The sequence below is a fragment of the Barbus barbus genome (genome assembly GCF_936440315.1).
Source record: "Barbus barbus genome assembly, chromosome: 6".
Taxonomy (NCBI): domain Eukaryota; kingdom Metazoa; phylum Chordata; class Actinopteri; order Cypriniformes; family Cyprinidae; genus Barbus; species Barbus barbus.
The window spans coordinates 2,224,914-2,240,000 of NC_136734.1; the positions used below are offsets into that span (position 1 = coordinate 2,224,914).

General features: G+C 33.5%; 1 protein-coding gene across 1 annotated transcript in view; it reads left to right on the top strand.

Annotated features, from left to right (window-relative positions):
* Positions 1-15,087, top strand: part of LOC306871380 (dehydrogenase/reductase SDR family member 11) — a 30,540-nt gene that overhangs the window by 10,708 nt on the left and 4,745 nt on the right. Inside the window, exons 2-4 of the mRNA XM_079419246.1 lie at positions 12,015-12,224; positions 13,701-13,795; positions 13,888-14,017. Of these exons, the coding sequence (XP_079275372.1) occupies positions 12,015-12,224; positions 13,701-13,795; positions 13,888-14,017 (435 nt within the window). The remainder of the gene's footprint in view (positions 1-12,014; positions 12,225-13,700; positions 13,796-13,887; positions 14,018-15,087) is intronic.

Genomic DNA, 15,087 nt, shown 5'->3' on the forward strand with positions numbered 1-15,087 from the left:
TATTACATTTACATTTAGCAAATGTTTTTATCCAGAGCAACTTACAAATGAGCTCTTTGATTAGTTTTACCATTTGTGCTATAACAACTAAATTAGCAAATATTTTTATTGATATATTTTAATAACACACTGGCTGGTGCATCACCATTCTGCACATGCTAAGCTTATATCTAAATATATTACAATTTAGATGCTCATTGTTCATAAGGGTGGCATCTTTCCTCATTTTACCCTGGTTTGTGTGTATGTGTGTGTGTGTGTGTGTGTGTGTTTATCCACGCCCAAAGATGGAGCATAATCTTTCTTGTAGAAATGAGCAATATGAGCTTTATATCTGCACAGAGGAGGCCTGAGATATGAAAGCAGATGTGAAGGGCCTCCAGGGGACGTCCCATGTCTCCTGAAAGCCACTGTCTCTACACTAAATGACATCAGAATCCTGGAGCAGACGTGGATGTGCACGGGTTCATTGAGTGCATGGAGACCCGCTGACTGAGAGAGGGAGAGATGCAGGGGAGAAACAGCCCTGCAATAAATCAAATGCGACTGTATTTCATAACAAGTCTCAAAGCTTTGTTTATTTCTTTTCGAGTAGTTTTATTCTCGCAGTGAGCGTGTCGTGTAGTTGCATGAGCAAATATGCTGAAAGGCTTTGTGTAGAGTAATCTACGATTATACTGAGCTGTTGCTAATGAAACCCCCTCGTGCCGCGAGATGGATTCATCCGTCGGTGGTCAGACGGTCTGAGGACATGTCGCGCGACCATGCTGTCTTTCTATTACTGTCTGCTAGTGAACAGCGTCTTTCTCTGAACAGCCCCTGGAGACTGATGTCGTGTTTAAAGGCATACGGATCGTCTAGTATGAAGTGCATTCAGGCTTTGCATTTAATCAGCATCGAAACATTCTCCCAACAAAACGTCAGATAAAATATCGCTCCAAATAAGATTATTTTTCTGTGCCTTTAAAACAAAGGGAGAGAGAAGCGCTCTATGTACTAAGTGTGCATACTAAACATCCTTTGACAGCTCAGTCTGTATCTGCTGGAGATCTGTTGAAATAATCACTTTTGTAGGAGAAACTGCGCCATTGCTTAAAATGCACATTTTCTGGCTAAATACTTTCATATTTGTCTCTTATAAATGTAGAATTCATGACATTGTATATTGCTTTTGGAGAGAATCCCTGTATTATTATAGTGATATGCTGCTAGTGTTATTTTAGTATTATGTATACTATACTTCTTTTAGTATATAATATTAAATTATTACTTATAATACTATGGTGTTATCTTTTACTATATAATATTATAGTATATAATTATTTTCATATTTTCATAATTTTAGTTGTTTTTTTATAATTGTATGTGCTTTTGTCTGTTTTCGGTTTAATATAATAATAATAATCATTATAATAATTGTATTTAACTTTCATTTATATCTATTTCTTATCTTTAAGTGGATGTTTTTATCATTGTATCGCTTTTTAATAATAGCTATATTTTATTTCAGCTTTATTGCAGTTAACAAATAATAGTTTTAGTTAACAATAGCAGCACTGTATTCTGCAAAAAGTACAAGAAAGAAAGGAAGGAAGAGAAAGAAGGAAGAAAGAAAGATGAAATAGGAAAGGAAATTAATGAAGGAAAGCAATAATGAAAGACAGAAAGAAAGAAATAGCACTTTCATTACCTTAAATGCTATATATATATATATATTTGTATAATTCTGGATGTCATTGTTAATTTTTCAACTGATGTTTTATGTTTGAGCAAAATAGTGGTGACTGCTGGTTATTAATGCTTTCAAGAGAAGAGCAAATGTTTTCAAATGCAACGTTTGTCATTACGTCAGATGTGCTGATTTATCAGATGCCAGTCATTAAATGTACTTTTTGAGGTGGAGATGAACTATTATCATCTGCTCTTGGCCTTTTTTAGGAAGAGTAATGCAGAGCGCTCGGCTTTCGGTCTTACTGTCGGACACACACATACACACACACACACACACACACACACACACACACATGGCCGGATGCTCCTCGTGGTGCTGAAACTAAATTGGATGGCTTTCCACACACAGAATCTCAGATTCTCAAAATCTCCATCTCTGTCCAACATTCACACACACACACACACACACACACACACACACACACACAGAGGAAACTGAACACTCGCCAAACACTCTGTGAGCAGAGATTGGCTTTGATGAGGAAATAAAACTCTGCCTACAGATCCTCCAGGAATGATTTGTGTTCAATGTACAATATGTTTTATGCATTTGCTCTAATGGCTTAAAGGGGTCATTTGTTGTTGTTTTTTGTTTTTGTTTTTTTGCCAGTTGATTTAAAACGTTTAATGCAAGAATCAAAGATTTCATTAAATGAAAAGTAATGCAATTTAATCATATTTGTTTGTACCAGAGTTTTTTTGTTAAATAAAATTAAAATGTTAAAAACAACATTATATAGATACAGTATATTTAAAATTCAAAAAGCAATATTTACTTTCATGTTTTTTTACATTTATAAAAAAAAAAAAAAAAAACATAATAATATATGGATAATAACATTAATATATGGAAAATATCAGTGACTTGTGTCATGGCAAAAATTAATCTTTTGAAATCTATTCACATTTTATATTTGTCTACAAAACACAAGCAGAAGCATTTAGGTTAAAGGAGATTTTAGATGATCGCCGTCAATCAATGTGCAAATTTAATTCTATATAATTTAGCTGATTTTTTTCAGTTGTGTCAGTTTGAGAACAACTAATCTCAAATATTTTATGACTCGCCTTGCATACAGGTTTTATATCAATCATTTGAAACCTTTATTACTTTTTTCCTTGCAAAAATACATTTGATTGACTGCTCTTGCTTTCTCAGTGTGATTGACATGCATGTATGCGCTCTATGAAGTATTTGAGGTTTGACTGCGCTGTTTAATTGCTGTTAGTGCGGTGTGTTTTCCAGAAGTGAAGGTTCTCTGCTCAAAGACCTGATTAATCAATAATGAAACTGCCTTATTGAAAATGTGTCCATTCATTAGTGGTTTTCTCAAATAGTAGTGGCTGTCTTGCTATTTGTGTATATATTTATATATTATATACATATTGCTTATATTTACATATTATGGTTTGAGGCCAGTAAGATATTGAGATTCTCAAGAAATTATTGCTTTTTTTCATCAAGGAGGCATTAAACTGATCAAAAGTGACAGTAAAGTCATTTATAATGTTACAAAAGAATTCTATTGAACTTTCTATTTATCAAAGGATCATGAAAAATGGTTTTCACAAAAATATTGGGCAGCACAACTGTTTTCAACATTGATAATAATCAGAAATATTTCTTGAGAAGCAAATCTAAATGTGAAAATTCAGCTTTGATCACAGGAATAAATAACATTTTAACATGTATTCATATTAAATATATGAAATATTGTGTGTGTGAAATATTGCATATATTTAGATGTTAATGTCTATTTGATAAATCTCAGGTGTTACCCAAGTACAATTTAAGCACATTTTTCATTTAACTTCTATCAGCGTTCAGTTCTCCTGTGGCATTATGGGATATCAGCGGGTCCAGTGGTTGCAGCTGATGCAATTTCTATTTTCACCGTTCACTGTAGTGTGTGTGTATATTTATAGTAGACTGTGTTGTTCAGCTGTGTCAGTCGGAGCCAACTGATGAAATCTGGCCTCACAGGTTGGTTCAGGTGTTATATAACACTGATCCTGACGGCCACACCCTTCCTGTCCTCTGTCCTCTGATCTCTGTGCAGAAGAACTAAATCAACAGCTCTCCGGTCAGCGGCAGTGGTCCTCAGCCCTAATGATCCATCATTAATGACTCGGCTGGCGTCTGCGGGGTTTGAATCATTTTCACGAGTCCGATTTTAATGACTTTGATTAACGATTCAGCCCAACCTTTGAACAGCTGTAATCTATCACAGGTGGAAGTGTGTGTGTGTGTGAGACTTATCAGCAGTGCCTCTGTGTGACCTTTAGTGATCCATTTATAGTGTGAGCTCTTTCACCGACTCATCAAACACTGCATGTGTGCATATAATAAATATAAAAACATTATTTGAGAAACTATTCATTGAAAATGTATAGTTGACATTAATAATTTAATAATAGTCAGCTATTACTGTACAATTTAATTTAAGACAAATTTTCCAAGTATTTATTCAAGTTAATATTCATTATATTAAACAAAAATTCTAATAAATAAATTACAAGCAACAGAACTAGGCCTAATTAAATAAACCATAGAACAAGGATGCAATTAAAGTAAACTGTACTTGAAGTGTTTTACAGTAACAACAATGTCAGTAAGCAATGTAAAAGGAAAACACAAACACACACACACACACACACATACAACCCGAATTCCGGAAATGTTGGGACATTTTTTAAATTTGAATAAAATGAAAACTAAAAGACTTTCAAATCACACGAGCCAATATTTTATTCACAATAGAACATAGAGAACATAACAAATATTTAAATGGATAAATTTTACATTTTTATCCACTAAATGAGCTCATTTCAAATTTGATGTTTATACAGGTCTCAAAAAAGTTGGCACAGGGGCAAAAAAGGGCTGAAAAAGCAAGAAAATTTGAAAAGATTCAGCTTGGGAGAACATCTAGCTATTAAGTTAATTGACATCAGTTCTGTTACGTGATTAGCTATAAAAGGGATGCCTTCGAGAGGCAGAGTCTCTCAGAAGTAAAGATGAGCAGAGGCCCTCCAATCTGTGAAAGAGTATGTAAAAAGATTGTGGAATACTTTAAATACAATGTTCCTCAATGTCAAATTGCAAAGGCTTTGCAAATCTCATACTCTACAGTACATAACATCATCAAAAGATTCAGAGAAACTGGAGAAATCTCTGTGCGTAAAGGACAAGGCCGAAGACCTTTGTTGGATTCACGTTAGTCTCAGCCTCAGACGTCATGCACACGGAACGTTGGCTAAACGTCTAATGTATATGGCACGCTTTTCAGGAAACACTTCAGGAATGTCAAAGTCGTCATCTGACTGGTCAAGACAGTCGTTTTCTGTCTTCGGGAAAAAAAGTTGCCGTGGCGCCAAACTCCCTCACGAAAGAAGAAAGCTGTCGTGTTTACAAATGTGACGACGAACGCTTATCAGGGTCAACTAAATGCTGGATTTTCAAAAGTATGTGAAATATTTAAAGTTCACGGCATATAATCTTTAAAATACATCCGAAAGTTTGTTATTGTGGCGACATTTCCACGCCCCGAAACGTGACGCTAAACGAAACGAACTATGATTGGTTCTTTGACATGTCGGTCAAGGGTGGGCCTTGGCCAATGAAAATGGACATATATTCCAGACCTTCAGCCATCAGTCTGAAGGTCTGGCTACTCGAGACTAGATGCACGTGGTCTTCGGGCCCTCAGACTCATCGCTCATCGGCTTGATTCTGTCATTGACATTACTAAATGGGCCCAGGAATACTTCCAGAAACCACTGTTGGTAAACACAATCCGCCGTGCCAATCTGCAGATGCCAACTAAAGCTCTATCATGCAAAAAGGAAGCCAAATGTAAACATGGTCCAGAAGCGCTGTCGTGTCCTGTGGGCCAAGGCTCATTTAAAGGTCTGACGAGTCCAAATTTGACATTCTTGTTGGAAATCACAGACACCGTGTCCTCCGGGCTAAAGAGGAGGGAGACCTTCCAGTGTGTTATCAGCGTTCAGTTCAAAAGCCAGCATCTCTGATGGTATGGGGGTGCATAAGTGCATATAGTATGGGCAGCTTGCATGTTTTGGAAGAAACTATGAATGCTGAAAGGTATATAAAGGTTTTAGAGCAACATATGCTCCCCTCCAGATGACGTGTATTTCAGCAGGACAATGCAAAACCACATACTGCAGCTATTACAACAGCATGGCTTCGTAGTGGAAGAGTCCGGGTGCTGAATTGGCCTGCCTGCAGTCCAGATCTTTCACCTATAGAGAACATTTGGCACATCATTAAACCAAAAATACGTCAATGACGACCACAAACTCTTCAGCAGCTGGAAACCTATATCAGGCAAGAATCTGAACAAATTCCAACACCAAAACTCCAGAAACTCATAACCTCGATGCCCAGACATCTTCGAACTGTTTTGAAAAGAAGAGGAGATCCTACACCATAGTTAACATGCTCCCGTCCCAACTATTTTGAGATCTGTAGGAGGCATCGAATTTGAAATGAGCTCATTTTGTGCGTAAAATTTTAAAATTTCTCAATTTAAACATTTGTTATGTTATCTATGTTCTAGTGTGAATAAAATATTGGCTCATATGATTTGAAATTCTTTTAGTTTTCATTTTATTAAAATTTAAAAAACATGCGAACATTTCCGGAATTCGGGTTGTATATATACAGTATACACACACACACACACACACATATATATATATATATATATATATATATATATATATATATATATATATATATATATATATATAAAGATCAATAAGATGTTCTTTATGTATTAAAGCCCATTTCTGCCATTGACAAATAATACAAAAAAAGGGTAATTGCAACTTTTTATCTCACAATTCAGTCTGATGAAGTCTGCCACAAAATTAAAATAAAAAAATACACATTTCTGACTTTACATCTCACAATTTGTTTTTTTTCTTGTTAAAATGAAATTTAAAAGAAAAATTGTCTCACAATTCTGACATTTTCTTCATAATTCTGAGATTTGTTTGTTTTGTTTTCTTAGAAAAGGTAAAAAATAAATAAATAAATAAATATTTTATTTTTATCCCAAGGATTCAAGCTTCTATACTTATGCTCACCCAGGCTGCATTTATTTAATCAAAAATACTGTAATATTGTGAAATATTACAATGTAAAATAGCTGTTAGACGTATACTTCAGTATGGACTTATTGAGTTTTGACGGCTTTAGTGCTGGTGCGTCCGACAGCCCTCGTTAGCAGCGTCTGATTGAATTAGTTGTGGCTATTGTAAGTCTGAGCTGTTTCTGGCTCTTTTGTTCACTTCCTGTTTCATTGAGCGGTTCAGATCTGCAGCTTTACTAATGAAGATGTGAATATACAATGACAGGCCAAATTACTCTTCGCTGCAGGTGAAAGGAGACATGGATCAGGAAGGAAAGGCGTGCGTGTGTGTGTGTGTGTGTGTGTGTGTGTATGTTTATGGCTCAGAATTCCCCAAACGTCTCTCCTTCACACCAGGTTTTTCCTGCTCTTGTACCTATTTCCATACGGTCGTAAGAAAAGAACAGTAAGTGAATTTGAGAGCAGCTCATCCTGTTATGTTCTCTCTCAGTGTCTAAATGAAATCTCAGTGCTTTTGTTCTGTAATGCAGAGTGAGGCATTGATTTCACTTGTGTGTCCTGTAGCCAGTGCTGAGAGACTAAATGTGGATATTTTGAGCATTAATAATATATATTGCTTTCTGTTCATTGGTAGACTTATTAATATTTTAATTAAAATTATTAAATAATATTTGTAAATTATAATATACTTTTTAGATCTGCAGGAGCATGTTTGTTGTTTACTAACATTTACTTATTTATTTATTTTTAATTTTAAAAATATTTTCCCATTTTTTCAGATATGTACAAGTACTTTATAGCAAACAGTAATGGGATTATTTATTTATGTATAAATATTTTAAATAGATATTTATTGTTAATGTATTTTTTAAATACATATTTAGAAGTAGTTAATTTTATTTAGTTTAATTTAATACTATTTAATGCTATTTAATTTAATTTAATATATTAAATTATCTAAATATTTTTCATAGTCGCACGCAGTAGTTTTCAGTCGCAAATGCACTGTAGAGCCCTGCTACTAATAATAAAATTATAATCAAAAAACATTTTTAAAGGAGTATTTACCAGAATTTATTTAGGTGAAAAATGTAAATGTGCAGTAAAAAAAAAAAAAAAACTTTATATATAAAATATATATATAAAATCAATTAATTGGAGATGCTTTTGGTTATTAAAATGTAATGGAACCATTAAAATGGAATCCAGAAAATAATGGAAAACAGAATTTGGTAAAGATAAAACTGTAAAACTTAATTAATTAGACAGGCTTTTTGATTAATAAAATTTTATTTAACCATTAAAACAGAGTATAGAAAAATTTTAATGGAAAAAAATGAATTTGGAAATAAAACGGATTTCATAGGGCCCTATAATTATAATATATATATATATATATATATATATTGGTAATAAAAATAGAAGTGAACAATAGCTTTTAAAATTACTTAAAATACATATATAATAGCAATGATGCAATAATAATTAGTTCAAATCAAGTATCAAATGCAAGAAATCATATGGATTATGCATAACAACAAAGGCCTGCAGGGGCGCCGACGGCCTGATGATTGTTTTTACACATTAATTCTTGTTTAATATTGACCAAGCACTATTTAATTCAAATGTCCACTTAATCTTTAATATTTGGCCATTTCTTGAGGACATAAATGCTATAGCCGCTGTAATTAAATGAATATGTGGACATCAAACCGTGTAAACTCAGAGTGAGGGTTTGAGCTTTTATTTTGAAATCGCGATGTATTCTCCTGTGTTTGTGTAGATTTATAAATGATTTACCTTACAAATCTGATGAAATGGCGCGGGTTGCGTTCCCAGATGAAGGTTATAATAAACCCAAACTCATAACAACATGCAGAGATGAGTTTGAGACGCTCCACATGTAAATGATAACAGTTTCTGTGGAGCCGCTGTGAGACGCACGTGCTTAACCTGCACGCATGGAAATAATTACAGCACATATACTGTGTTAGAACTGCATCACATATAATTATTTAATTAAATCATAGCGTTTGTGAATTCACAGTTCTGCTTAATTAGGATTTTTAAATTGGTTTAATATATCATGCAGCCTTGGAAAATAGTTTTATAATGTGTTTTATGGATTCTCGTCCGTGAAATGCGCCACTTCCGGTATTTTGCCGGTTAGTCGACGCGAGCAAAATGAAGTCGACGATTTTTAAAAATCGACTAGTCGACTAAAATCGACGAATCGCAACAGCCCTAATTTATTGATTTATTTTAATATTAAATGAAAGGTGGTTCATTTTAATTTAAATTAATCTATTTAAAAATATATATATTTATTCATTTATTTTACCTTTTTTAATATCATGATTTTTTTTTAATCTACACATGCATTTACTCGTCTGTTATAATTACGATTACATAAGTTAATTCAGTCATTAATGTGCAGATTCTCATTAATGTTAAGGGTGTTGGCATAAGAAGCGTTGTAGCCTCTTAAAGTTGATGTTCAGATGGGTCAGGATATTTTTTGGCTGTAGCACCAGCGACGCTTCATTACTCTGATTTGGCATCAAGGGTTCATCCAGTAAAGACACACTCACTGAGAGCCAAACCCGGCCCCTGTCCTGGGCCCCGTCTCTCTCTTATGGCCCATCTGCCCCTCGGGGATGGACGTGAGCCAATCACAAGCTAAATATGTCTCTCCAAAAAAGCGAGCTCAGTTGACTCACTGATGAGAAAGAACGACTCCAGACAAATGACTTAAAATACTTTGGCAGACTAGCAGTAATGCTGTATGCGTATGTATGTATTGGGGGGTGTTTGTGTGTGTGTATATTTAAATATATATATATATATAAAATAGATATAAAAATAGAAAATATAATTATAAAAATAGAAAATAATGTACCCATTTCTTTTTTTGTGAATTGGAATAAATACAGATATTTCATTTAATTTCAACATTTAAAATGTTTTCTTTCTTTCTAATTGTCTATTTTAGAATATATATATATATTTAAACTAGTGCTGTCAAACAATTAATTGCATCCAAAATAAAAGTTTTTGTTCACATAATGTATATGTGTGTGTACTGCGTATATTTATTATGTATATATAAATACACACACATACAGTATATGTTTTGAAAATATTTACATGTATATGTTTATGTTCATATAATTTATATTATATTTAATATATAAACATAGCATATTGTTCTTAAATATATGCATGAATGTGTTAATATATGCATATATGAATTAATATATGTAAATATATGCATGAATGAATTAATATACATAATAAATATACACAGTACACATATATTATGTGAACAAAACTTTTATTTTGGATGCGATTAATCGTTTGTCAGCACTAATTTAAACATTTTAAAAATATAACATTTAAATTGCATAACATTATATAAATATATATATAAATATACACAAAACACATATATATATTGTGTGTTTGTGTGTGTGTGTGTGTGTGTGGGCACACAATTTAATAGTAGCAAGTATATTTAACAGATTGAAGTGTGTGTGTGTAGGCTATATATATATATATATATATATATATATATATATGCATTAGTATATTCACAATAAATGAAATGTGCATTATCCATTGACGGGCATCAGTACATTTTGGAAATGACACAAAGGAGACATGATTATTGCTTTTGCTCTTATGTTCATTTTTGTAAATGATACTACATGTATATAATGCGATTTTGATCATTACATTGATTTAGATTTTTCTCATTGGTTTAGCGGTGCCAAAACATTAGTGCGAGAATCCTGATGCTTTGCTAAAAGCTAATTTTTGTCATTTCTCTAAAATGATTTTTTTTTCCATTATTAAACTGGGTGGACTTAAGCTGTTTGTCAGCGCTATTAATGAAAAGTGAGTGAAAGCCTGTCAGTGCTTTACCCGTGAGAGAGAGAGATTGGACACGTCCCGTCATCCATCACTGTCTGCATTTTACCCACTTAGTATGGATCGAATGTGTTTAAAAGTAGGAATCAGGAGCCAGTAAATGGAGGAAACCGCTCTGAGCAGAAGAGAGAAACTCTTATTATTATTAAGAGAGAAGATTATTTTCTTATTATTAAGAGCTTTCTTAAGTGTGTGTGTGTGTGTGTGTGAAACTCCCACACATCTTGAGGTATGACATGTGCAATAAAGTCATTCTTTTCATAAAGAAATAGATGACAATGTTGTGATTCAGAATTTCCGCCTATCATAAAATACTGTTAATTATTTTTGATTATTCATATGCAGTTGTGATGTTGGGTGAAGTCATTTCACCTTTAGCCGTGCTTTTCTGTTGCCATGGTGACTCAGTGAAGACGGTTGTGTTAAATGAGGGAAATGCTGCAATCGTGATAATGGTTGTTGTAATTGCAATCCACCGTACGGGAATGGAATTCAATAATTAGTTGTTTTCTCACAAATTACTAGTTTAGCAGCATTATTATTCTTGTAATTATAGCGGAGATAAGATCCAAGTCATTAGCTTTAGGGACATTTATTTAATTAGTCCCTAAAACTAAAGTAAGAGTCACATATATGTTTATTTCTTAAATGCAATTTTATTATTTTACTATTTAATTAATATTTATAATAATTTATATGTATATTTAATAAAAATATTAATACAATAAATGTATCTACTAAGATTTAAAACTAAGATGGAATAAATATATGTATTAATATTTAATCTAATATTTAATTGTTAATAACTTTAAAAAACATTATACTTCAATTCAGCAAGTATTAATTAAATAAAGACATTTATGAGGTTACAAAAGATTTCTGTTTCAAATAAATGCTGTTCTTTTGAACGTTTTATTCAAGTCAGCATATGAAAATGATTTCTGAAGGATCATGTGACACTGAAGAAAGACTGGAGTAATCACAGCAATTTCAAATAGAAAAGTTATTTTAAATTCTAATAATATTTCCCAATATTACTGTTTCCTGAATTTTTTACTAAAAAAATGCAGCTTTGTTGAGTGAAAAAGCCTAGACCTAAAATCTATTAGCAGTACTTTACAGTAACGCATCAAACAGCTTTCTCCTTATGATCTCAGACAGCTGTCAGTCTCGTCATCCTTCTCAGAAGACACTGAAAGGTCACTGTTCAAACGTTTTATGTTCTTGTCCTTGCAGAAGTTGGCAGCCGAGTGTCAGAGCGCGGGATACAGCGGCACTCTGATCCCGTATAAGTGTGATCTGTGCAACGAGGAAGAGATTCTGTCCATGTTCTCGGCCATCAAGACGCTGCATCAGGGAGTGGACGTGTGCATCAACAACGCCGGTCTGGCTCACAACGAGCCGCTGCTCAGCGGAAGGACAGACGGCTGGAGGAATATGATCGATGTGAGTTAGAAACACACACATCATTACTCTTGCTGTCTATATAGACCGCATCCCGACCGACTGATTTGTGTGACTTGAAGAGACTTGCAGTATTACTGCCTACTTTTCCGAGCAGTCGATGTGTCTTAAAATGCTGCCTACATTTCAAAACAGCCATGGAAAGTTCACACTTTTATCCATCGTTTTTGCATTTTTAATTTGCGCTCACCACTTCAGCTCTCTTTTTTAAGCACTTCATCAAGTGCGGTTAAATGAACTGCTGTAGGCACTCAAACAGCACTTCATTTATTTGTTTACCGCAGTTCTGCTCGAACTCAAAACCACTTTCCCTAACTGAACAGCGGCTTGAGTGACAGCAGCTGTTGCCCGTGCAATATGCATCTGCAATGCCAAGGTCATGGGTTCCATTCCTTGGGAACACATGAACTGATAAAGTGTAAACCTTCAATGCAACGTAAGCCACTTTGTCTGCCAAATGCATGAATGTAAATGTAGATGCAACAACTAACAGTTGCATTGTATTCTGAGTGAGTTTGATTCATGCATTGACATCTGGAACCTTTATTTTCTCATTAACCCATTTTTCCCCTTAATTGTCACATTACCATTTGTCTTTTTTCCTATACTATGCACTGTATTTTTAATTCATAATCAAGAGTATTGGTTTATTTAAGGGAATGCTTTGTACAGGCCCTTCTGGGATTTTCACTTTCTCAGCATTTCTGATCTCTTGTAATATTTGCGTGAGCTTGATGTTTGTAGTTGGACGATACTGACAGGCCGCTCACCTATATAACACACAATCACTGCACCAAAACAAGGCTTTTAATCTTTGCAGGATAGGGACAGCTTCAACAGAAAACTGACCAATCATATAGTTTAGTACTATTTATTTACTTTATGATTTTTACCAATATTTTTAATTAGCTTTTATTTTTAGATTTTCATTTTTGTTACATTTTTAATTATTTTGTTATGTGCTTTTGGTTTTTATAAAATAATATTTTTATTTATTTAGAATTTTCCAAAGTATTTTTAATTTAGTGTAATTTTTAGTTTTTGTAATATTTTTGTTTTGTTTCAATTCAGTTTTTAGAACTTAAACATATTTCAGTTAGATGCAGAGGCAATATTTAAATATAGTATAAGTTAGATCACTAAAAATACTAAAACTAAAAATGTTATTTTATTTTTCAATTTTCTGCCCCATAAAAAAAAAAAAAAAAATCTAAATTAAATTGTGACTTTTAATCTCACATTTCTGACTTTATAGCTCACAATTTTCTTGCAATTCCAAGTTTACATCTTGCAAGTCTGTTTTTTGTTGTTGTTGTTTTCATCAGTTCATGCTTTCCATGGGCATTGAACCCATGACCCATGCATCACTGCTTCAGCTTCGATTTTGTGCTAAAATATGATCTAGACATGATCTGGATCTTTATCGTCCATTCATACACAATCGGTCTTCCTGTGCAGGTCAACATTCTCGCTCTGGCCATCTGCACGCGTGAGGCCTACCAGTCCATGAAGGAGAGACACGTGGATGACGGACACATCATCAACATCAACAGGTACTGCACTTTACTGTGTTTGAGTTGTTTAATAGCAGAAATGTGCTGCTGTACACACTCATCCCAGGCTGTTGTTGATGATCTCTCGGCAGTATGGGGGGTCACAGGATGGTGCCCAGCGCTGACGAACACTTCTACTGTGCCACTAAATACGCTGTGACCGCTATGACAGAGGGACTGAGACAAGAGCTACGGGAGGCCAAAACACACATCCGAGCCACGGTGAGCCTGTATACATACACACACGCACAAATGCACGCTTATTATAGTTAACTAAAACCATAAAAACACATGAAATAAAATAAACCTTAACTAAAATAAAATATTTAAAAATATATATTTTATTTCAGTTAGTTGCCAAGGCAACATTACTCATGTACTAAACTTGATGTACTTAAATAACTAAAACGGAAATTTTGCAAAAATATTTAAAAACCAATAAAAATTACAAAGACGCACAATAAAATGTGTAAAGCTTTAACTAAAATTAAAACAAATACAGAAACATTAAAAACATGAATACAAACTACAATAGTAGCTTAAGGATAAAAAAATTATAATAATTTCCAAACTCCAAAGAGTTGCTGAAAAGCTAAAAATTAATTGAAACAAAAAGGAAAAACTACAAAATTCATTGTAAAATAAAAAAATTTAAGAAGTTGTTTACATGCATGTCTTGTTACCATTAACCAGCATCAGAGAACTGTGAATATGCAAATGTGTTTTTAAATTATTGAATAACTGGATGAATGGTTTCAGATGACAAAAAAACATTTGTAAACCCCCAAGATCAAAGTAGAAAAACAGATATGTAAATAATTAAGTAGATATTTAGGTCATATGGTTTTAGTAAACCTGTAAGAAAAAAAAAAAAAAAAAAAAATTATACATTTTAGGTCAAATGGTCTCGAATGACAAAATATTTTGTGAATGTAATGATTCCACTGAAGGCGAGTTTAGTGATGAACCCAAGTGCAGTTTATTGACAAATGTGAAATCCAAACAAAGACTTGACTTGGCATGAAACAGACTAGACTCACCGACAGCAGGTTACAACATTAATACACGACAAGAACCAAAGGCAAAGACAAGGCTACTTATAACAAACAGTGAGGGTCACATGACATGAAACAACCAATGGGAACCAAGACACATGACCTGGACAACCAATCAAAACATGACACATTGAACAGAGGAACCAAACAGAACATGACATGAGAGCAAGGGAGGCATGACACAAACAGGAACTGAGACTAACCTAAAAAATAAAAGACATGAAAGCAAGAACATGA